Source organism: Trachypithecus francoisi, unplaced genomic scaffold, assembly GCF_009764315.1.
Source record: "Trachypithecus francoisi isolate TF-2019V2 unplaced genomic scaffold, Tfra_2.0 Lachesis_group20, whole genome shotgun sequence".
NCBI classification, from domain to species: Eukaryota; Metazoa; Chordata; class Mammalia; order Primates; family Cercopithecidae; genus Trachypithecus; species Trachypithecus francoisi.
Window position 1 is genome coordinate 66946516 of NW_022681466.1, and position 24697 is coordinate 66971212.

Below are 24697 nucleotides of genomic sequence, written 5' to 3' on the forward strand. Positions count from 1 at the left end.
ACTGGGTTTTTTTTAGCCTTTTAGTCAGTTTAGTACACTTTTTGTCTAAGGCAGACTGAGCAGATTTCCAAGTTTTTTTTTTTTTTTTTTTTTTGAGGCGGAGTCTCACTCTGTCGCCCGCACTGGAGTGCAGTGGCCGGATCTCAGCTCACTGCAAGCTCCGCCTCCCGGGTTTACGCCATTCTCCTGCCTCAGCCTCCCGAGTAGCTGGGACTACAGGCGCCCGCCACCTCGCCCGGCTAGTTTTTTGTATTTTTTAGTAGAGACGGGGTTTCACCGTGTTAGCCAGGATGGTCTCGATCTCCTGACCTCGTGATCCGCCCGTCTCGGCCTCCCAAAGTGCTGGGATTACAGGCTTGAGCCACTGCGCCCGGCGATTTCCAAGTTTTAAAATAGTGGTCTTTGGTCCAGATCACCCGGATTCCTAATAGTGAATTTTTCCTGGTCCTATCAAAAGTAGAACTACCATGTTATTCAGTAGTTCCACTACTGGGTGTGTCAAAAGGGAAGGAAATAATAGCTTGAAGAGATACCTGCACTCCCACTGCAGTGTTACTCACAATAGCTAAGATGCTGAATCAACCTGTGTCCATCAACAGACCAAATGGATTTTTGTTGTTGTTGAGACGGTGTCTGGCTCTATCAGCCAGGCTGGAGTTTAGTGGCGCAATCTCGACTCACTGTAACCTCCCCCCCCAGGTTCAAGCTTTTGCCTCAGCCTCCCAAGTAGCTGGATTACAGGTATCCACAACCATGCCTGGCTAATTTTTGTATTTTTATTTTTATTTTATTTATTCATTTATTTTGAGACAGAGTCTCGCTCTGTTGCCCAGGCTGAAGTGCAATAGTGCGATCTCGGCTCACTGGAACCTCTGCCTCCTGGGTTCAAGCAATTCTTCTGCCTCAGCCTCCCTAGTAGCTGGGATTACAGGCATGTGCCATCACACCCTGCTAATTTTTGTATTTTTAGTAGAGACAGGGTCTCATCATATTGGCCAGGCTGGTGACCTCGTGATCCACCCACCTCGACCTCCCAAAGTGCTGGGATTCCAGGCGTGAGCCACCACGCCTGACAATTTTTGTATTTTTAGTAGAGGTGGGGTTTCACCGTGTTGGCCAGGCTGGTCAAACTCCTGACCTCAAGCAGTCCACCTGCCTCAGCCTTCCAAAAGTGCTGGGATAACAGATGTGAGCCACCACGCGCCTGGCCCCAAATGGATTTTTAAAATGTGGTGTATATACACGGTGGAATACCATTTGGCTTTTGTGTGTGTGTGTGTGTATGATAATGATCTCACTGTGTCACCTAGGCTGGAGTACAGTGGTGTGATCTTGGCTCACTGCAACCTTCGCCCCCCCAGGCTCGAACAATCCTCCCACCTCAGCCTCTGGAGGCTGGGAGTAGCTGGGACTACACGCCTGATTTTTGTATTTTTGGTAGATATGGGATTTTGCCATGTCATCCAAGCTCAAACTCCTGAGCTCAAGTGATCCTCCCACCTTGGCCTCTCAAAGTGCTGGTCCACAGGTGTGAACCACCATGCCTAGCCCTATTTGGCTTTAAAAAAGGATGGAATCGTGTCATTCACTGCAACACAGGAGGATTTCAATCTTGTAGCCATTTGACCTACTCTCCTTACAGTTCTTGTTAGCCAGTTTGCCTAGTTTTGGTAATAATGGCCTCAACTCTATACTCAAGTATAGCCAAAACATTTAAGAGGGCAGAATTCCTTACATAACAAACCAGCAAAGAGCGTACATTGAGTTTGTCTAATTAAGGTATTTTGAGATTTATGTTGTCTAAGAATTTTATAGATGAGGAAACAGACCAAATGAAGTAAAGTGACAGAAACTAATTGGTTTCCTCATATAGATACATATACCTTTGGGAAATCTTAAGTGTAGATGTAGACATTTTGTTCTTGGGTTTTTGTTTTTGTTTTTGTTTGTTTGTTTTCAAGATGGAGTTTTGCTCCTGTTGCCCAAGCTGGAGTGCAATGGCACGATCTCGGCTCACTTCAACCTCCGCCCTCCAGGTTCAAGCGATTCTCCTGCCTCAGCCTCCCAAGTAGCTGGGATTACAGGAATGCGCCACCACGCCTGGCTAATTTTTGTATTTTTAGTACAGATGGGGTTTCACCATCGTGGTCAGGCTGGTCTCGAACTCCTTATCTGTCCACCTTGGCCTCCCACGATGCTAGGATTTTAGGCATAAGCCACCATGCCCAGCCTTTTCTTGGTTCTTCTAATGAGAGTAACATTTTCATACGTGAAAATAAGAAATTTTTTACTTGTTCATAATTGTGCTGAACAAGGCATATTATAATCACTGAGGCACACCAGATTTCTTAGTAACAAAGTGAAATGGCTACAGTATAACATAGGGTGGTGTCTCACAGATTTCCTGTTAACTAAATGTTGGCTCTTTTTAGTAATCAATTTGTTTTACACCCCAGTACTAAGATTTTTCTGTTGATGTTAGCACTACAGGTTTTGAAAAGTCATTTTAACAATGTTAGATTTGATGAGATGATTTGAGCCTTAAGTCTTAAAATATGGGCAAATGAAAAGAAAATTTTCAATACTTTAATTATTCAAACAGATCGATGATTCCCATAGACAAAGGTTTTTTAAACTTTTTATAGTAGAATGCTGTTTTCTAAGATGTTTTATGGAACCTCAATGTATAAGACAGAAAAATAATATGTCAGCTTTAGAACATTAATATAGGATAAAGTCACTAATCATAAAGTGACACTGTTAAAGGAAAATTTAATGTAGGGGTTTTATGGATTATTGTGCCATTTAATCAGCTTTAATATATACCTTATCTCTGTATTTTGTTTTTACTTTAATAACATTATTATTTTGCTTGCTTGTTTGAGACAGAGTTTCGCTCTTGTTGCCCAGGCTGCAGTGCAGTGGTGCAATCTCAGCTCACTGCAACCTCCACCTCCCAGGTTCGAGCAATTCTCCTGCCTCAGCCTCCCAAGTAGCTGGGATTGCAGGTGTGAGCCACCACACCTGGCTAATTTTGTATTTTTAGTAGAGACGGGCTTTCTCCATGTTGGTCAGGCTGGTCTTGAACTCCTGACCTTAGGCGATCCGCCCACCTCAGCCTCCCAAAGGGCTGGGATTACAGGCGTGAGCCACCACACCCGGCCAGTAACATTATTATTAATATTAATAAAAAAACTTGAGTTACAGAGATAAATATACATAATAATAAGTATTCAATAGCTTATCTTTTAGTCTCAAGATTGTCTTACTGATACTGGGGCTCAAAGGAGGTACAGAAATTTTTGTTTCAAAACCAGTTAATTAAAATTGTATAACAACTACTCATACTTCTTAGTTATAAATGATTGTCAAACAAAAAGAGCATCCCAAACTGAAAATAACCTTTAAAACTATCTGTCAGTCAACATTATGAAGACATACTAAACTTCACTTCTCATTTCACACCTTACTACACTGATAGAACTGTTCCCTGAGCCGTTGTGTTAAAGTCGTTTGTGATATCTATGCTATAGGAGTGCATTTGCTTCAACAATTTTATTTAAGTCGATGTATGCAAGCATAGGTTTTCTACAGAGCTGCCATTTTAACCACCATTCTTTTGAAGAACTAAATAAATGCACAGAGAAAAGCACAAACAAGTTACTTAACAGCAAGTATTTATGTTTTGGTGAACCTCTTGTGTTCATATTTAGAAAATAACATTCAGATTAAGTTTTTTTATCTTTTTTTTGAGACAGAGTTTTACTCTGTCGCCCAGGCTGGATTGCAGTGGTGCAATCTCGGTTCACTCACTGCAACTTCCGCCTCCTGGGTTCAAGCAATTCTCCTGCCTCAGCCTCCCAAGTAACTGGAATTATAGGCGGCTGCCACCACACCCGGCTAATTTTTGTATTTTTAGTAGAGACGAGTTTTCACCATGTTGGTCAGGCTGGTCTCGAACTCCTGACTTCGTGATCCACCCACCTCAGCCTCCCAAAGTGCTGGGATTACAGACGTGAGCCACTATGCCCAGCCAATTTTTTTTTTTTTTTTTTTGAAGTGGAGTCTTGCTCTGTCGCCCAGGCTGGAGTGCAGTGGCCGGATCTCAGCTCACTGCAAGCTCCGCCTCCCGGGTTCCTGCCATTCTCCTGCCTCAGCCTCCCGAGTAGCTGGGACTGCAGGCGCCCGCCACCTCGACCGGCTAGTTTTTTGTATTTTTAGTAGAGACGGGGTTTCACTGTGTTCGCCAGGATGGTCTCGATCTCCTGACCTTGTGATCCGCCCGTCTCGGCCTCCCAAAGTGCTGGGATTACAGGCTTGAGCCATTGCGCCCGGCCGCCCAGCCATTTTTTATACTTTTCAGAATACAGGCATACCTCCTCATTTTATTGTGGTTCACAGATAGTACTTCTTTTTTTTTTTTTTTTTAAACAAATGAAAGCTGCAGCAGCCCTGCATCAAGCAAGGCTATCAGCACCATTTTCACATAGCATATGCTCATTTTGTCTCTGCGTCAGCATTTTTTAGCAATAAAAAATGGTTAAGGTGTGTACATATTTTTGGATGTAACGCTGTTGCGTACCTACTAGTATAAACATAACTTTCTGCATAGTGTAAACACAACTTTCATACATACTGGGAGACCAAATGATTTGTGTGACTCACTTTATTTCTATATTCACTTTATTGCAATGGTCTGGAACCAAACCCACAGTATCTCTGAGGTATATCTGTTCTCAAATATATTCAAAATTTGAATTCAAATTTTAAAATTTCAAAACCCCTAACAATAGGAAAGCCTTTTATAAAACCTTCCATCAACAAATGTGTTTGTAGGCTACTGTGGGGTAGCCAACAAATTTGAGGTAAATTTTTTTAGTTATCCAATGGCTACTTTTGTATCATTAATCATTCCATTTGCAGATCCCAAGTGTCCTTCAAGATATCACTGTACTCATGAAGCTGGTGTACATAGTGTTGGGCTAACATGGATTCATAAACTTCACAAATTTCTTGGATCAGGTGAGTTTACTAACTCTCTGCACTTTTAATAGATTTCAGAGGAAAAATAGATTTAATAGATTTCAGAAAAGTAGTTTGGAATAGAAAAATGGTAGAGAAAATCAGTGAAACCGAAAGGTTCTTTGAAAAGATCAACGACATTTGACAAGCCTTAAGCTAGACTAACTATAATCAGGAATAAAAGCAGGGGTATTACTATTGACCTTACAGAAATAAAAGATAATAAGGGAATATTATGAACAAAATGTATGCCATTACATAATCTAGATGGAATGGACAAATTTCAAGAAAAAAATACCAAAACTGACTCAATCAAGGTCTGGAAGAATTTGCTTTAAAAAGAAAACAAGACTGGATGCAGTGGCTCACGCCTGTAATCCCAGCACTTTGGGAGGCCAAGGTGGGCGGATCACGAGGTCAGGAGATCGAGACCATCCTGACTAACATGGTGTCTAGGTGGGAGTGCAGTGGTGCAGTCATAGGTTGCTGCAGTCTCGAACTCCTGGGCTCAAGCAGTGCTCCTGCCTCAGCCCCCAAAGTATCTGGGACTACAAGAGTAAGCCACCATGCCTGGCTAATTTTTGTGTCTTTTGTAGAGATGGGGTTTCACTGTGTTGCCCAGGCTGGTCTCAAACTCATGAGCTCAAATGATCCACCTGCCTCAGCCTCCCAAAGTGCTAGGGTTACAGGTGTGATCCACCGCACCCGGCCATCAAAATTTAAAACTTTTTTTTCCTTCAAGGATACTATTACAAAAGGGAAAACAGCCCACAAAATGGGAGAAAATATTTGTGTGATAATGAAACTCGTATGGAGAACAATATAAAGAACCCTTAGCATTGAATACAGTTGGGCAAATAGCATATCTATAAAAAGATATACAACATCATTAGTCATTACGGAAATAAGATACCACAAAACCACAATGTGGTATCATGTCATACCCACTAGTATAGCTAAAATGAAAAAGATGGACATTAACACGTGTTGAGAATGTAGGAAAAAATGGGGACCTTTATACAGTGCTTATAGAAATGTAAAATGGTACGGTCACTTTGGATAACAATCTGGCAGTTCCTCAAATGATTACTGATTTACCACATACCTGATAGTTCCAGTCCTGAGTATATTTCCAAGAGAAATGAAGACCTGTATCCACACAAATACTGGTACATGAGTGTTCATAGCAGCATTATTCATCATAGCCCAAAAGCCACATACCCAAGTGGCCATAAGCTGATGAATGGATAGATAAAATGTGGTATGTCTATACAACAGAATATTATTCAACAATATAAAGGAATGAAGTACTGATACATGCTACAATATGGATGAACTGTGAACAGATGCTAAGTGAAAGAAGCCAGTCACAAACAACTGTATGGCTGTTTATATAAGATGTCCAGAACAGACAAATCTACAGAGACAGAAAGTAGATTAGTTGCCTGGGTCTGGAAAGTTTGGTAGAAACTGAGGAGTGATTGCTAATGGTTATGTGGATTTCTTTTGGGAAAATGAAAATATTCTAAATTGTTATGATAGGCATACAATTTTTTTGTTTGTTTTTTCTTTTGAGAAGGAGTTTCACTCTTTTTGCCCAGGGTGTGGTGCAAGAGCGTGATCTCGGCTCACCGTATCCTCCACTTCCTGGGTTCAAGCGATTTTCCTGCCTCAGCCTCCTGAGTGGCAGGGACTACAGGTGCCTGCCACCACGTCCAGCTAATTTTTTGTGTTTTTGGTAGAGACAGTGTCTCGCCATGTTGGCCAGGCTGGTCTTAAACTCCTGACCTCAGGTGATCCACCCACCTCGGCCTCTCAGAGTGCTGGGATTACAGGCGTGAGCCACTGCACCCAGCCAGGCATACAGTTCTTTTTTTTTTTTTTTTTTTGAGGCGGAGTCTCGGTCTGTCACCCGGGCTGGAGTGCAGTGGCTGGATCTCAGCTCACTGCAAGCTCCGCCTCCCGGGTTTACGCCATTCTCCTGCCTCAGCCTCCTGAGTAGCTGGGACTACAGGCGCCTGCCACCTCGCCCGGCTAGTTTTTTGTATTTTTTAGTAGAGACAGGGTTTCACAGTGTTGGCCAGGATGGTCTCGATCTCCTGACCTCGTGATCCGCCCGTCTCGGCCTCCCAAAGTGCTGGGATTACAGGCTTGAGCCACCGCGCCCGGCCGGCATACAGTTCTTACAGTAGAAACTTACTGAATTGTATACTTTAATGGGTATACTTTAAATGGATGACTTGTATGGTACTGTGAATTACATTTCAAAAAGTGTTACAGAACAGCCGTGGTGGCTCACACCTGTAATCCCAGCACTTTGGGAGGCTGAGGCAGGTAGATCATCTGAGTTCAAGAGTTCGAGACCAGTCTGGCCAACATAGTGAAACCCTGTCTACTACTTAAACCCGGGCGTGGTGGCATCCACCTGTAGTCCCGGCTACTCAGGAGGCTGAGGCAGGAGAATCACTTGAACCCAGAAGGCAGAGGTTGCATTGAGCAGAGATTGGGCCACTGCACTCCAGCCTAGGCAACAGAGGGAGATTCCATTAAAAAAAAGGAAAAAAAAAAAAAACCTGTTACAGATTGAGTAACCCTACTCTGAAAATTTGAAATCCAAAACTCTTCTTTTTTCCATCCTTGAACCTGAGTGAGCTACAAAAGTTTTTGAATGCTGTCATGACACTCAACAGAAATGCTCACTGGAGCATTTAGGATTTTAGATTTTTAGATAAGAGATGTTCAACTACTAAGTATAATGCACATATTCCAAAATTTAAAAAAAAATACAAGATCTGAAACACTTCTGATCCCAAGCATTTTGGATAAAGGGTACACAACCTGTATGGAAATAAAATCAGTGTGGGTAAGGAACAGCCTGGAAGAGAATGATCTCACTCTTCTTAGTGAAACATTTTTGCATTTAGAGACATTACCAAGGAAAATCCTACTTTGCTTCTTGGGGCGGAAATCTAGACCCCCTGGGAAAGCACATGCCTGTGTCAGAAAAGCATAGTATTTGAGAAGCAATGTTTCCAGACAAGAACTTAATTGCATTTAACCCAATATCATGAGCGTTTTAATTTGAGACTTGTCTAAGCATCATTTCATCTATATAATGTCTTCTGTGGTAGATGAAGAAGATAAGGATAGTTTACAGGAACTCTCTACAGAACAGAAATGCTTTGTTGAACACATCCTTTGTACGAAGCCATTGCCCTGCAGGTAAGGACTCTCCCTTCCTTGTATATCAGAAAATAATTGTTCATTTCAGCAGTTCAGATATGTGCGTATCCATTACACTCACGTCCGCAGTATTCACTGCTGAATCATTTGAAAGTTGCAGACATGATACTTCTCCCCTAAGAGTGTCCTGCTCATCAGAAGCTTTCTCCTGCCCCAGGGCCACTCCACATACTATTTCCTGACTGGAAGGTCCTTCCCCAGCCCCCGCCCCAGCCCCAGCCCCAGCCCCAGCCCCAGCTTGCCGTCTTGTCTGGGCTCTTAACCTTCTTTCTCATCTTAATGTCACTTCTTCAAAGAGAACACCCTTGACTGCCCAGTCTAACTTAGGGCTCTCCTATTCTCTTATCCCTTGTAGCACATATTATACTATTTATATTTGCCTTTTTTTTTTAATGCCTGTCACCACTCCTGGAACGTATATGTTTCATGAGAGCAGAGACTGTCTGCCCTTCCCTGCAGGGCTGTGCTTATTGGATGTGGTTGCCTGTGTCTCCTCTTGAAACACACTCTTCTTGGCACCCTTGGCGCATGTCCCTCCAGGTTCTCCTTCAGTCCCTCCAGCAGCCCTTTTCTCAAGTTCCCTTCTTAGGCTGCTTCCTCTGCCTCTACTTACTGCTTACACGTGATGCTCACAACTCTCTCCTTGGGTCTTCTCTATTCTTTCTAGGTCCTTTCCTGAGTAACTTTTGCCATAATCATAGCTTCCGTGCTGACAGTTTCCACATCCATGTCACCCCAGCCCAGACCACTCTGAACTCCAGATTCACATATCCAGCTGCCTGCTGGGCTCCTCCACTCAGATATCCTATAGGAACATAAAACTCCAGATGTCCCCTTAACTCATCTTCTGTCTTCCCAAAAGTCTCTCTCCTACGTCCCATTTTTCTGAAGGGTGCCATATCAGCCCAGTTATCCCCAGTAGAAACCTGGAAGGTATTCTAGATACCTCCCTTTATTCTGTTCATCAGTTACTGGATGTCTCCTAAGCATTCAGACATCGAGTATACACAACCATGAGACAAATAGCATCTACTAAGAAATAGACATAGTCTAGGTTTGGCAATACAGAGGACCACAGGGAAAACGCTTGGTGGGGCACGAGAAGGATAGCAAACTGTACCAGCTTGAAAAGTGAACAGTGAGGCCGGGTACGGTGGCTTATGCCTATAATCCCAGCACTTTGGGAGGCCGAAGCAGGTGGATCACAAGGTCAGGAGTTCAAGACCAGCCTGGCCAAGATGGTGAAACCCCGTCTCTACTAAAAACTACACACATTAGCTGGGCACGGTGGCAAGTGCCTGCAATCCCAGCTACTCTGGAGGCTGAGGCAGGAGAACTGCTTGAACTCGGGCAGCAGAGGTTGCAGTGAGCCGAGATCACACCACTGCATTCCAGTCTGGGTGACAGAGTGAGACTCCATCTCAAAAAAAAAAAGTGAACAGGGAAAATAATAAAATCCCATGTAGGCTGGGCATGGTAGCTTACACCTATAATGCCAGCACTTTGGTGGGGTGAGACAGGAGGATCACTTGAGGCCAGGAGTTTGAGACCAGCCTGGGCAACATAGCGAGACCCTTTCTTTATGAAAACATTTTTAAATTAGCCAGGTGAGGCCGGGCGCGGTGGCTCAAGCCTGTAATCCCAGCACTTTGGGAGGCTGAGACGGGCGGATCACGAGGTCAGGAGATCAAGACCATCCTGGCTAACATAGTGAAACCCCGTCTCTACTAAAAATACAAAAAACTTGGCGGGTGCCTGTAGTCCCAGCTACTCGGGAGGCTGAGGCAGGAGAATGGCGTGAACCCGGGAGGCGGAGCTTGCAGTGAGCCGAGATTGCGCCACTGCACTCCAGTCTGGGCGACAGAGCGAGACTCCGCCTCAAAAAAAAAAAAAAAAACCAGGTGAGGCCAGGCCTGGTGGCTCAAGCCTGTAATCCCAGCACTTTGGGAGGCTGAGGCAGGCAAATCACTAGGTCAGGAGTTCGAGACCAGCCTGGCCAACATGTTGAAACCCCGTCTCTACTAAAAATACAAACAAAACAAATTAGCTAGGTGTAGTGACGGGCATCTGTAATCCCAGCTACTCAGGAGGCTGAGGCAGGAGAAACACTTGAACCTGGGAGGTGGAGGTTGCAGTGAGCCAAGATCGCACCACTGCACTCCAACCTGGGCAACAGAGTGAGACTACATCTCAAACAAACAAACAAAAATTAGCCAGTGTGGTAGCATGTACCTGTAGTCCCAGCTACTCAGGAGGCTGAGGTGGAAGGATTGTTTGAGCCCATGAGGTCAAGGCTGCAGTGAGTTGTGATCGCACCACTGCACTCCAGCCTGGGCAACAGAGTGAGACCCTGTCTCCAAAAAACCCCAAAATCCCATTTATATCAATTTCAGAAACAGGTAAAATTAACAGTCCTGCCTAGGAATGAATACATAGGAAAACTGTGAAGCAAAGCAAAGACACGGTATTATGAATGTCAAGAGTAGTAGCTACTTCTCTGGGGAGTGAAAGGCTATGACCAGGGAAGGTCGCATGGGAACCCTGAAGCCCCCTGCAGTGTCCTGATTCTTGACCTGGATACTGGTTACATAGTATATAGCCCAGTAATGTGTAGATTTCACACTGATAATAAAAAGTAAAAGTTTACAACCTTCTAGATACCAAAAAAGTAAATGGGAGCTGTGGAAGGGGAACTAGTGTGTCGACTGCTGGTTCTAAAGGGATGGAGAGAAAGAATAAGGGGAACTGGACATTATATTGAAATGGGAGTATTTGAAATGGAAGAGACATGAGTGCAAGCTGAGGGGAGGTAGATAATAGGGAGATTCTGAAACGACACAGTTAATGGTACAATTTTCAGAAGGTGTGAGAGGAGGCGGCATCCGCATTCAGGGGCAGTTGCGTGTTGTAGGCGTGCAGGTGGGATGGGCGTGGGAGCCGCTAGGAGAGCATGTTGGCAGATTGACAGTTCCCATCTGAGGTCTCAGTTTCCAGTGTCTTCACTGAAGTGGGAAGGAAGATTGAGAGCGACATGCAGGCTGTGCATGCTAAATGATTTCCTGTGACATTGACGTTGGGCCTCATTGAGACAGACTCAGCAGCTCTATTCATTCAACCGTTTCTAAGCACTTAATTTGTTAGAAGTGGGCTAGATAGCTGGGGCTTATGTGCAAGTTGGAGAGACACACAGATCTTCAGTGTAACGTGTAACTTTTGAGATTACAGTCAGCACCACTCTACAGTTAGAGATTCCTGAGTGACTTAGTGACATGGGCTCTAGACTTTAGTGTAGGGCTGTATGAAAGGTTTCCAGGCCACCACTTTTGAGGTTATGGTACTGACAGGATGTCCCAGGCAACGGTCAGCCCAGGCCTGAGAAGGCCATGACCTGTCATGTCTTTGCTCTTGGTTCCATTGCATTTGCTGCTTTGTAATTTAACTATGACTGTGTTTTTCCAGGCATCCGGCTCCAATTCGAGGATTTTGGATTGTCCCTGACATTCTGGGCCCCACGATGCTCTGCGTCACCAGTACCTATGAATGCCTCGTCAGGCCTTTACTGTACGTCCATTTTCTATTCTCCGCACAGCTCTAATTCTGCAGTTGGGAAAATGCACTCAGTAACCAACTTGAAGCTATACAAAAGTGTGGTTTATGCTTTGGCTTCTGACTTGAGGGCTGGAAGGATGGATATTTCTGTTCCTGCCATCTCTGTAAGGTTTCATTTTAGGCATGGTTTCTGGCATCCCCTGCACCTAGCTGAGAGTCAGGAGCTTTTCTTCAGAGTGTGGGGAAAAAATACTAAAATTGAATACCAAATTCCATTATCAATATGAGTAATAATTCTCAAGCTATGACCATGTGCCAAGCTCAGAAGTAAGCCATGTGCCTGTACTGCCTCCTGGAATCATCAGGGCAGCCCTGTAAGGACAGTACTGGCATTTCCATTTTATAAGAGTGGAAACAGGGATCAAGAGGTTAGTAAATGCTGAAATCACAGGTAACAAAATAGAGCTGGGATACAGATGCAGATCTCATTGACTCTGAAGTCCATACTCATACTCTTTAATTTCTCCGTCTCTGCCAGCCTGAGGGACATTGTAGAATATGTAAACTGGAATAAAGCTGAACTCAGGCTGGGTGCATTTGTGGTTCACACCTGTAATCCCAATGCTTTGGGAGGCCCTGAGTTCGAGACCAACCTGGGCAAAATAGTGAGACCCCCATCTCTACAAAAAACAAAAAAGTTAGCCAGGCATGGTGGTGCACACCTGTAGTCCTAGCTACTCAAGTGAGAGGACTGCTTAAGCCCAGGAGTTTTAGGCTGCAGTGAACCATGATCATGCCACTGCACTGCAGCCTGGGTGAGAGCAAGACCCTCTGTCTTTAAAAAAAAAAAAAAAAAAAAAGGTTGAACTCTTAGTCCTTCTCCTTTAAGGAAGTCAGACAATTAAGCTATAATCACTGTCTTCCTTTTCCAACAGCCTTGGAAGATCATTCTGAGTTATATAAATGCAGGAGCATGAGTACCAAAACAAAAGTCACTGGGGCTTCAAACACTAGACACCACCCCCACCCCTAAATACCCACAGTACATTTAGTAAAATAAAACCTAGTCACACTGGCTTACTTCAGAATAAATATAAATCCCAAAGAGGAAAAATAAACATTAATTGTCTGGATACTTTTTTTTTTTTTTGAGATGGAGTCTTGCTCTGTTGCCCAAGCTGGAGTACAGTGGCATGATCTCAGCTCTCTGCAACCTGTGCCTCCGAGGTTCAAGCAATTCTCCTGCCTCAGCCTCCCTAGTAGCTGGGATTACAGGAGCACACCACGCCCAGCTAATTTTTATATTTTTAGTGGAGATGAGGGTTCGCCGTGTTGGCCAGGCTGGTCTTGAACTCTTGACCTCGGGTGATCCACCCACCTCGGCCTCCCGAAGTGCTGGAATTACAGGTGTGAGCCACTGTGCCCAGCCAATTATCTGGATACTTTCAGATCATATTTCTGCTAGCTCCCTGAAATACAAGTTGTCTATAAAGTAATGCTATTTGAGGAACTTTCACTTTTTCTTTTTCTTTTTTTTTGAGATAGTGTCTCACCCTGTTGCCCAGGCTAGAGTACAGTGATGTGTTCTCAGCGCACTGCAACCTCCGCCTCCTGGGTTCAAGCAATTCTCATGCTTCAGCCACCTAAGTAGCTGAGATTACAGATGTGTGCCTCCACGTCCAGCTAATTTTTATATTTTTAGTAGAGACAGGGTTTTACCACGTTGGCCAGGCTGGTCTCGAATGCCTGACCTCAAGTGGTCCACCTGCCTCAGCTCCCAAAATGCTGGGATTACAGGCATGAGCCACCATGTCCAACCAAACATTCACATTAGAATTGTTGCCTTCAGAGTAAGTCACTTGCCATGCTGCTAAAGTTTGTGAGATCTTTTAAGCTCTTTCTGAACTTTGAGTATTTGCACTTGAGTGAATCGTTTTTAGAAATCAAATTATATAGAACCAATATGGTATATACAGCAGTTTTCTGGCTTAATACTGGTTTCGATCAACTCTAAACCTAACAAATTAGTAATTTATGTTAGTGGCTCTGGCTTATAAACTGGCTCTCAAGTCCTTTGCCAAGAATGCATGCTAGGTGTTTGTGCTGCCTTAATCTTTTAGAAAAGAACCAGAAATGGCAGTCAGAAATGCTTTGACAAATTAGGGGCATTGGAAGAATAAGGGTGTAGCTTCCCAAAGTGACCTTTTCAAGTTGGCAAACATGCATTCTTGCACTTTTACAAAAGTAACACCTTATTTTGTATTCTGAAAATTCTGGATTAATGTGGTTTCTGCTTTCCTGTAATATAGTAAATCACTCCATGGTAGAATTCAATTTACTTACCTATTTTGCAGAAGTACAGTCCATCCAGCGTCTCCTCCCCTGCTTTGTACTCGAGAAGATGTTGAAGTGGCAGAGTCTCCCCTCCGTGTTCTGGCTGAAACCCCAGATTCCTTTGAAAAGCATATTAGAAGCATTTTGCAACGTAGTGTTGCCAATCCAGCATTTTTGAAGTATGCAATCTTGGGCATAGTGGTTTTATGAATGGGTTCTCTTCTGTCTTCATAATTACTGTGCATCCTTTCTGTCCTCATCTGTTTCATATACTTTTTACTGTGATGGATTTGGAAGAAACTGGGTATATTTAATCAGCTAGTGAATGGGGAACAGGGGGAAGTGGCACCTGAGAATGATAAACAGGAAGTGTTTAAAAAGAAGTTAGGCTGGGCCAGGCACGGTGGTTCACGCCTGTAATCCCGGCACTTTGGGAGGCCAAGACAGGAGGATCACGAGGTTAGGAGATCGAGACCATCCTGGCTAACACAGCAAAACCCCGTCTCTTCTAAAAATACAAAAAAAAATTAGCTGGATGTGGTGGCGGGCGCCTGTAGTCCCAGCTACTTGGGAGGCTGAGGCAGGAGAATAACTTGAACCTGGGAGGCAGAGGTTGCAGTGAGCCGAGATCACACCACTGCACTCCAGCCTGGGCGACAGAGCAAGACTTTGTCTCAGAAGAAGTTAGGCCGGGCACGGTGGTTCACACAGCTATAATCCCAGCACTTTGGCAGGCCGAGGCAGGCAGATCACCTGAGGTCAGGAGTTGAAGACCAGCCTGGCCAACACAGTGAAACCCCAACTCTACTAAAAATGCAGTAATTAGCCAGGCAGGGTGGTGGGCACCTGTAATCCCAGCTATTCGGGAGGCTGAGGCAGGAGAATCGCTTGAACCTAGGAGGCAGAGGTTGCAGTGAGCCGAGATAGCACCACTGCACTCCAGCCTGGGTGACAGAGTGAGACTCCATCTCAGAAAAATAAATTAAAAATATAAAAAGTTTACAAAGCACCTGTGACTTGAGTCTATTTTCAGTTGTTTTACTCAGCTAAGGAAAATAAAGGTAGAAACTTTGTTTTTAAGAGCTTCTGAAAAGGACCTAGCCCCTCCTCCTGAAGAATGCCTTCAGCTCCTCAGCAGAGCCACCCAGGTGTTCAGAGAGCAGTACATTCTCAAACAGGACTTGGCCAAGGAGGAGATTCAGCGGAGGTATGATGTCCTGTGCTCACAAACCATCGATCCCTGGCTGGTAGCTGATGCTGTGTCGTAGCCTAGACCTGGCTTCTGAGTACACTCTATTCCTTTTTGTTCTTGAAGGGTCAAATTATTATGTGACCAAAAAAAGAAACAACTAGAAGATCTCAATTATTGTCGAGAGGAGAGGTAAGTGTCAAAAAGAAGAAGAAAATAATAGGTCAGTAGGGCTGGAACCATATTCTTACCCTAAGATGCTGAGCCACATTAGTTGGTTTCAACATCAAGGTGTGGACCCCAAGAGTCTCTTGTTTCTTATATCATTAGGAAAAGTCTGCGGGAAATGGCTGAGCGTTTAGCTGACAAATACGAGGAAGCTAAAGAAAAACAAGAGGATATCATGAACAGGTCAGTGGGCTGTATAACATTTAGTTACCTACTCAGGTACTAACAGTGATATTTAAGAAAATGGGCATTGGCAGGTGCTTACATACCTACACAGTTGAACTGATCCCCCTACCTCTCCTCTGAAGAATATGTTGGGGAAAACATGAGGCTCTCCCCTAACCCTTCTTATGGGGCCTACTTCAGAGACACCAGATCCATGAATTGTGAGCTTGTGATTATGTTTCTCCTAATTAGCAGAGACCTTAACTTGAGATGTTTGCTTGCCTTTTCTAAAGGATGAAAAAAGTACTTCACAGTTTTCACTCTGAGCTCCCAGTTCTCTCTGACAGTGAGCGAGACATGAAGAAAGAATTACAGCTGATACCTGATCAACTTCGACATTTGGGCAATGCCATCAAACAGGTAGGAATAGATCCAAACTAGCTAAATTTGGTGATTTTTCTTAAAGCACTTATTCTACAGAAAATTTTACAAACATGTAAAAAGAACAGATTCAGATAGATAAAATGTGTGGCAAACCACTGCCAAAATACCTATTTTGATACTTAAGGTTACTATGAAAAAGGACTATCAACAGCGAAAGATGGAGAAGGTGCTGAGTCTTCAAAAACCCACCATTACTCTCAGTGCCTACCAGCGGAAGTGCATTCAGTCCATCCTGAAGGAGGAGTAAGTAAATACTTCCAGTCAGCTATTACTCTGAGAGAGTTTTTCCTTTACAGTATGCCACAGTCAGCCTGTCTTCATAGAAACCTGGATCTTGGTATTTGCATGTCAAGTAATGACTGGGCCGAGAGCCACATGATACGTAGGGGCTTAAGAAATGACTATGGTGGGAGGATTGAAAGTGATGACCTTCTAGTAACATGATTTTGTTGTGTGGCCAAAGGTATTTTACAGTAATTATGTTCAAAAATATTTCCAGTACTTGCACCATTTGTCACCTTAAATGAACAGTGAACACTATTGCTATCCATCTGAAACCTTCAGCTGTTAATTTTAGCAAAGCGGTTCTTAGCTATTTCAGCATTACCAGTTTGAATTCTTAAGAATCCATATAAATGGTTTATTATATTTCCAAAAGTGAGTGACTTTACAATTTTACAGGGGTGAACACATAAGGGAAATGGTGAAGCAAATCAATGATATCCGCAATCATGTAAACTTCTGACACCACCAGGAGCTGACTCACACCTGAAGTGAACACCACTGAAGGCTTAAACCCATATTGTAAAACAGGTAGCATTATCTAATTTATAAAAAGGCATTTTGGATGACCTTTGGTGTGGTTGTTCATCTTTTTAAATATTTTGTTTTATAATTATAGAATAAATGTTTTTATTTAAAATTTGGATTGTGCTTTATGACGCAAGCCTACAGTTGTGTTCAGCAAGGAGTCAGGATTATTTCCCACTGCACACTGCCAGAACCTCCCTGAACCCTGTGGAGTGTTCTCCGCATCTGAGCAAGGTCTTCTTGTGAGCTGTGTTTTAAAGGAGCAGCACCAGAAACATGGCTCTGAAAGGGATAGAACCTAGGATTCCAAGGAAAAGGCCACACAGTGTACTCGGCAGCAGCTTTTTTAATGTGAACACTTTCTTCTTAAGGACACACCTTCAGTACAGTTAACAAATGGTTACACCTGAAATCTGCCGAGAGCAGAGCTCAAGATCCACAACTGCAAAGGCCACTGCTGGCTCACTTCCTCACAGGCTGTATTACCTTTCAGAGCTGAGTGAGGCTGTGCTCTACGTCCCAACACTTGTTACTGAGTGGACATGAGGTGCAGGTTTAGCACCTTAAAGGGAGAAAAAAAGAAATAGGTTAGTACGCAGAATGTGATTTTGTCCTCACTTCGCCTTAAGTCATCTTTTTATACTTGCAATGTGAGTTCTGAAAGGTAGTACTAGACCTGCTTAGAAATGGCTGAGTGACTGCCAATTAAAAGCCACATGATAAGGTAGGTTACAGGTAAGAGGTAAATCAGGTTAGACATGCATGAGAACATGTATGCACAGACTGAATATAAGCACAGGAACACTCAAGAAACCCAACTGACCTTTTCTTTTGCCTTCTAAATCAGTTCCCATTTACGCTGAAAACCCAGTGGAAAGAATTGTTTCCTACCTGGACAGTGACACAGTAGTTTGTTGCATACCAGAAGCACATTGTTAAACAAAACTTAAGAGTCTCAGTTTGGGTTTTTCTACCGTATTTTTCTCAATAAAGTGAATTCCAGCAGTTTGCATTTGTCACAGTAGAGACCACTAACCATTCCCTAATTGTGATGATTTTATTACCCAGTACTGTCTTCTGGAGAAAAATTATCTGTAAGGTGCTCAGTCTCAGCAGAACACTTCACTACAAGCTTTAGTTCAGTCAGTTCAGAAAGGCTGTGAACTGCCCACCCTGATTTGCAGCACTAATTTTAATAATCTGAAGACAAATTCGCTTGGGGCTTATCCAAGGGACTAGTCTTAAACCTACGTAATTTAAGTTGATTGCATTTTATAATTAATAAAATCCCCTGTAACTCAATAGTTATATGTTTCCTTTATCTAAACCATGTAGCACTCTTTATAAAGGGACTTCAAACCAATTTAAATAATGTTTCATGCGCGGCAAGCCTTTAGTACTATTTCCATAATTAGTATTTATTTTTAAATTCATAATAATGAATGCAGACTACAATAATAACCCAAGAGATGAGGTATGTAGTACTTATCATTTGTCCTATGGAAGACAGACGTACAGAAGTAAAGATCTTTAGGGCAAGTCCATAGTGACCTCATTTATAACAAAGACAATTCACTTTAAGTTGACAGTGGCTTCATGTGTACAAAACAATCTACCTAGTTCACTAACTCCCGGAAGGCTCTTTCAGGTACCTTACTGTTATGCAACCAATCTCAAAAATGATTTGAAAACCATTTTACTTTTGAACCTCCTGGATGATGATCCATCCAGTGGATCTTCCTGGGAGAGTACTCTCAGCAAGTATTGGTGAACATGAATCAATCCTTTGTGCTTTCTGTAGCACTTCATAAAGTTACGGCAAAGACCTGTTTCATGGAGGCTTTCTTCACACAGGAAAGGAATCGAATGCTTGTAAAATGGCAAGGCAGATTTCCAGACTGATCAGTATTCTAACTGGCTTTCCGTAAGCATTGTCACTTACATTCCAGGTCTGGACTTAAAAATACAAAGTATCTGTCAACCTAGTTACCATTTTTGTATTTGACACATTTGAAACAAGTAGTACTTAAGCCTAATGATCCAAGTTGAAAAATAAGCAGATTTATAAATGTATACTAGAGGTTCTCAGACAAAGCTTGTTTTATTAATGTTTTCACTGATCCAATAACTAGACTAAAACACTTCAGAGGAGTAGATGGTACCCGTCTGGCTTTATCCTGGCACCTGTGGGCCCATGAAGGTCATCTAAGTATGCAGAAAAAGTGCTTCCCAAGTTTCTTGTGCTTTTCCTTTAACCTTCAGCTTCCAGTATATATAGCCCCAGCCAAGTTTTCAGATCCTCATCAATTCACTTCCTGAATTGGTTTTGTTTGCCACAGTCCTATGGTTCTCAGGTAAGTTTCAGTAGCATTTTAGGTCCTCCAAAGCAAGATAAAATGGTAAAAGGGAAACAAAAATGTACTGAGTGAGGGAAATACAGTCAGTAGCCAATGGCCTGCTCCAAACCTTCATATTTTAATATAAAATATTCATACAGCATACTACACTTCTGTCTGCTAACTGAATACTGTTACTGATGAGCTCTAGACAACAGATAAAGCAAATTCTCTCTTCCAATATCTATGAACAGAAAATTCCAAACACTACTGGGATGTTGCTTTAGGGTAGGGAAATGTGTTCCAAAAATCTCTGTTGGAGAAAGCAGGCAAGGAAACAGCACTTTTTCCATCACCGAATCTGATCCCACGCCTGTTGGAATCAAGCCTGGAGTTACCAGTGTTCGCATTTGAAGGTCTCTGGGCTGCAGATCACCCCGTTTGCTGTTTCCTGTGCCGCACAGTCTTCTCCCTCTAGAAGTAAGCATTGCTCCAGTCTTCCTTTTGTTGTGACTTCTCTTTCTTCAGTTAAGAGTTAAATAATAATTAATGTTGCTCTAAAGATGAGTTAAAAACCCAAAGTGCAGGCTAGAATCCTGCCATCAGGGTGTCATGTCTCAGGAAGCTGGTTAATGTCTGTCAGTTTAGTATCATTCAGAATTGCCCGGATTCTCTCCAAGGAGTCCGCTTGCCGGATCCGCTCTAACTGCACCTGGAGAAATAATGGTGAGGTAAGTACAGGTGGCTCCTGCCTAGATTTTCTGAACTGTGACTGGTTTAGCTGAGATGCAGCAGATTAACTCACCAGAGTAGCAGTCACTTCAAAGGGAGACAAGAAGAACAATTAAAAATTTTAAAATAATTCCCCAAAGCTATTGCATAACAGACTGGGATTTTTTTTTTTTTTTTTTTTTTTTTTGAGGCAGTTTCGCCCGTCACCCAGGCCAGAGTGCAATGGTGTGATCTCGGCTCACTGCAACCTCCACCTCCTAGGTTCAAGTGATTCTCGTGTCTCATCCTCCCAAGTAACTGAGATTACAGGCACCTGCCACCACACTCGGCCTTTTTTTTTTTTTCTTTTCCTCCAGACAGAGTTGATCTGTCACCCGGGCTGGACTGCAGTGGTGCCATCTCGGCTCACTGCAACCTCCACCTCCCGAGTTCAAGCAATTCTCCTGTCTCAGCCTCCCCAGTAGCTGGGATTACAGGCACCCACCACCATGCCCGGCTAATTTTTGTATTTTTGGTAGAAACAGGGTTTCACCATATTGGTCAGTCTGATCACGAACTCCTGACCTCAGGTGATCCACCCACCTCAGCCTCCCAAAGTGCTGGGATTACAGGCGTGAGCCACCGTGCCTGGCCCAGACTAGGATTTTAAAGTCTAATGTGCTGGGATTATGGAGACAAATGAGACCTGACTCCTGTGACCCTGAAGAATCCACAGTTCCAGGCTGGGTGCGGCAGCTCACGCCTGTGATCCCAGCACTTTGGGAGGCTGAGGTGGGTGGATCACCTGAGGTCAGGAGTTTGAGACCAGCCTGACCAACATGGTAAAACCCCGTCTCTACTAAAAATACAAAAACTAGCTGGGTGTGGTAGCGTGTGCCTGTAATCCCAGCTACCCAGGAGGCTGAGGCAGGAGAATCACTGGAACCAGAGAGGCAGAGGCTGCAGTGAGCCGAGATCACACCACTGCACTTCAGCCTGGGTGACAGAGCAAGACTCCTCTCAAAAAAAAAAAAAAAAAAAAAGCATCTGAAGTTCCATTGGGAAAAAAAAACTTAGTTTTAGCGCAATATTCTAAATGTCATTATGTCATTACAGGCATTCATGGACTGCCCAAGGGAGCATGGCAGAGGGAGGGGGCGCTTTAGCCCAGCTCAGGGACCTAGAAGGGCTCCATGGAATGGACAAACCTACGCTGAGCCTTGAAAGAAAGGAGTCAGGAGGGGATGAGAGGAGGATGCTTACCAGACGGAAGAGCACACTGTGGGCGAGGAACCACAAGCAGTTAAATATGAGAATGTAAAACAAGGCAGAGAGATGAGCAAAATGCAGGGGTAGGCCTGGTTGGGAAGAGTCTTACATGGTATGCTAAGGAGTTGATACTTTACTCATAAGGAGGCAAAATTGGCAAGGTATAGAGAAAAAGAAAAATGGGCCAAGTGTGAAGAACACACCAGGTTTCTGGCCTGAATGATAAGGCAGACATTTGGGGTGGAGGTAGGAGCAGCCAGTCTCTAAACCTCTAGCTACTGCCAGTGGTCAAGTCAGGGATTGGCAAGGTTCTGTCCCCCAAAACTTCCTTCGTGCTCTGTATGTGGTTCCCCAAATGCCTCACCTGAAGGGTCTGTGAAAGCTTTACAAAATCTCTCTGGACTTGCTCACTGACATCTAATTCTGTCTGTAATCTCTGAGCTTTGTTCTTCTCTTCAAACATTAGTTGTTCAACAGTAGCCTAAAAAATACAAGTTTTGAATGAAGATTAATGCCAAAGGGCCAAATTAGTTAGGAAATCTAGTAACTTGTAGTTACCAACTACTAGGGCAGAAAGGTGGGGGGATATCCATCATACTCCTATACACGACTAATCTCTATCTATAGGGCAAGTGTGCAAGGCATCTGGACTGCTTGCTCTAGGTCCTAAGATGAACTGGGTATGAAAAGCCAGAGGAAGAAATGGATTAAAGTGCTGCCCTCCCCCACCCCCAGCAGCTGGTGACAGTGACAATAACCATCAAAACAGTTGCTGAGATGAGAATCTGTCACAGCGACAGGGATGCATACAGGATTTCCTCTGACAACCTCTACAGTCAAGCATCCACCAGGAAACTTAGTGACTACGTCCCAGGCAGCCCCAGCTATCCCCAATCTCTCTTATGGAAAACTTCAGCAGGATGTGTGGGAGCCTTTCTAAAAGCAAGCAGTTCAACAACACTGTCTGTGCTTTAAGGTCTGACTCCTCAGCTCACTACCCCCACAACATGCACGTTTATTCTAACGGAACTAATCAAAATGTAGGCGGCAAACCCGGTTTGATGCCGTCTCTCTTAGGATTTGATACATCAGTCAGATGGAATGACATTTTCAAAGCTGCTTCTAACCGGGCAGCGCCCAGCCTTGGTCAATGGCCCTGATTGCCCACCTACTATCTGAAGCTAGCCCATGACACAGGCCTCCAGACCTGGCAGAAAAGATTTAACCCAGCTGGAACAGATCAACTCGTTTAATTTTTTTCTTTTCACAAGCTGTCAGTCTTGCCAACTTTTTAAAAGGTGACACTTCACCAATATTTTTTCTTAACATGCAAGATGTGATCCTACCTTCTTAGCCCTACTTTTTAAAATTAAATGACCAATGAAAATACTACCTTAGCAGCAGTCTCTTTTTTTAGCTGCTCTTCCAAACTGATCTGTATTTCCTGAAGACTCTCAAGCTGTTGAGACTTCTCTCTTAATGTGGACTCCAACTGTGAAAACAGAAAAGGCTGAGACACAAACTCCCTCAGGGCCCCAGGGCACTGCCTAAAAGAGCCTAGAGCCCGGAGAATTACACCAGGACACTCAGGCTACACTGGGAATACTCTCACCCTTTCAGCTCTGTGGATCCCCTCTGTGTTCTTCCTGAACGATTCTTTCATTAACCATTATTAGGCACCTACTATATATTCTAAGGCCTCAAAATGGAGAAACCAGGGGAAACAGACGTGTGAAGCATGAAGGAAGCAGCATTTAATTCTGCCAGACAAGTTACAAAGGACTTCCTAGGGGAGATGATATTTGACTCCTACATTTTTACAAGGCAAAGACGGGGGTGACAAGGGGAGAAGATGGAGAGAGATACTCCAGTAAGAGGGAATGGACGACACGCATTAAAAACACATGCAGGAACGGTGGCATGTTCGGCTGGCCTGTAGCACGGCACACTGGGAGCCACAGGCACTGAGGCGGAGAGGCAGTGTGAGGCAGGAGAGCTCTGGCTGGGCTAAGGATACGGACTTGATCCTGTAAATAAAGGAAACCACTGGAGGGCTCTCCACTAGACTGAGATGCGAACAAGTATAATGTTTAAATATAACCTTGATTTCAATATGGAGATGAATTAGGGACCAATTTTGGAGGCAGGGAAGTAAGTTAGGCTGTTACAATAAGCCAGGTGAGAGTGAAGTCTGAACTCAGAGAGTGGCAGCTGGAATGGAAAGTATGAGATGTATTTCAAGCACTGGTACTTTCTGCTCGTGCAACCTCAGAAGCAAAGTGGAGGCAGGAGACAGACTGCAGCAGGTGGAGGGGTGGCTGGGAAGTCAGGCAGTGGACATGATCAAGACTGTGGCAAAGAGGCAACAAGAAAGACTGGTAGCTTGAGAGAGGAGTGCAATCCAAAGACAGACTCGTTCCTTCTGAATGGGAGACACCTGAGCCTGTTCATGCATAATGGAAAAGACCAGTCAAGAGGCAGAAGTTCAAGGCCCAGCACGGTGTGGGGACATCTGGAGAAGTCCAGAGACACTCAGTCAAAGCACCTATGCAGTGACACACTGTGCTCAGAAGCAGGCCATCATTTTCTCTGAAGAAAAAGAGAAGGCTGGGAATAAAAGGAGAACCTGTAATTGAGAAGCCCAGGAGCTGAAGGTGGCCCTGCCTGATGCCTGAGGAGTGAGGCCAGCATCTGCTGAGAGTGAGGAGGCTGAGGTGAGATGCCTCTGAAACTGCCACTGTGAGGAATGGAGGAGACGCAACTTAGAACACATGAAAGGCTGCATGAGGAGCACTGGAGGCCCATCTGGCAGCACGAGCAGGCAGTGTCACCAAGTCTGGTGGCATCAGCAGCTAGGGACAGCAGGACTAGCCCAGGGTTGGGCAGTGGTCAGGTGAGGGCAGCAGCAGGACAAGGAGTGAAAGACCGTAGGGGCAGGTGTGGTGGGAGATGAGGGGAAGAGGCAGGCCAATAAGATGCGACCTAGGGGAAAGCAAGCAAGCCATGAAGCTGCTAAAACCAGGATAAAAGGGGAAGTTGAGGGAAGTGGAGGTCTGAATGAGGTACTCCGATGGATAGGCCTGCAGGATGAAGAGCTGGAAGGATGGCAGATAGTGGTCAAGGAACTTAAGGCTGCAGTGAGATGTCACAGTTGGGCAAAGTGCAGCCCAGTGTGTGGGAAGGGAGAGCATGGTGGAGGTGAAAATCTCTAAATCAAGGAACAGTGAGGTCAGGAAGTTGAATGGGGTTACTATGAAAGGTACTGATGATGTCTAAGAGGACTAAGCCAGCTAGAAAACATCATCTCTTGTTTGTAACATTTTTATACATATTTCTACTGTACCTCTAAGCATATAACACATTATGACCATGCCTTGCCTATCTTCTCCCTACACTG

The 24697-nt window shown here is 44.0% G+C and overlaps 2 protein-coding genes across 5 annotated transcripts in view; one reads left to right on the forward strand and one right to left on the reverse strand.

Moving 5' to 3' along the window:
- NUP88 (nucleoporin 88) overlaps positions 1-17096 on the forward strand; it is a 35339-nt gene extending 18243 nt beyond the window's left edge. The window contains exons 8-17 of the mRNA XM_033184917.1: positions 4924-5022; positions 8154-8244; positions 11725-11826; positions 14169-14327; positions 15230-15355; positions 15464-15529; positions 15668-15748; positions 16024-16150; positions 16299-16417; positions 16856-17096. Coding sequence (XP_033040808.1) covers positions 4924-5022; positions 8154-8244; positions 11725-11826; positions 14169-14327; positions 15230-15355; positions 15464-15529; positions 15668-15748; positions 16024-16150; positions 16299-16417; positions 16856-16919 — 1034 coding nt within the window. The 3' untranslated portion in view covers positions 16920-17096. The remainder of the gene's footprint in view (positions 1-4923; positions 5023-8153; positions 8245-11724; positions 11827-14168; positions 14328-15229; positions 15356-15463; positions 15530-15667; positions 15749-16023; positions 16151-16298; positions 16418-16855) is intronic.
- Positions 17097-17312: 216 nt separating this feature from the next.
- RABEP1 (rabaptin, RAB GTPase binding effector protein 1) overlaps positions 17313-24697 on the reverse strand; it is a 115182-nt gene continuing 107797 nt past the window's right edge. For all 4 annotated transcript variants that reach the window (XM_033184912.1, XM_033184913.1, XM_033184915.1 and 1 more), the window contains 3 exons: positions 22694-22792; positions 21665-21781; positions 17313-20032 (listed from right to left, as the gene is read on the reverse strand). In XM_033184912.1, the coding sequence (XP_033040803.1) occupies positions 19931-20032; positions 21665-21781; positions 22694-22792 (318 nt within the window). In that variant the 3' untranslated portion in view covers positions 17313-19930. The remainder of the gene's footprint in view (positions 20033-21664; positions 21782-22693; positions 22793-24697) is intronic.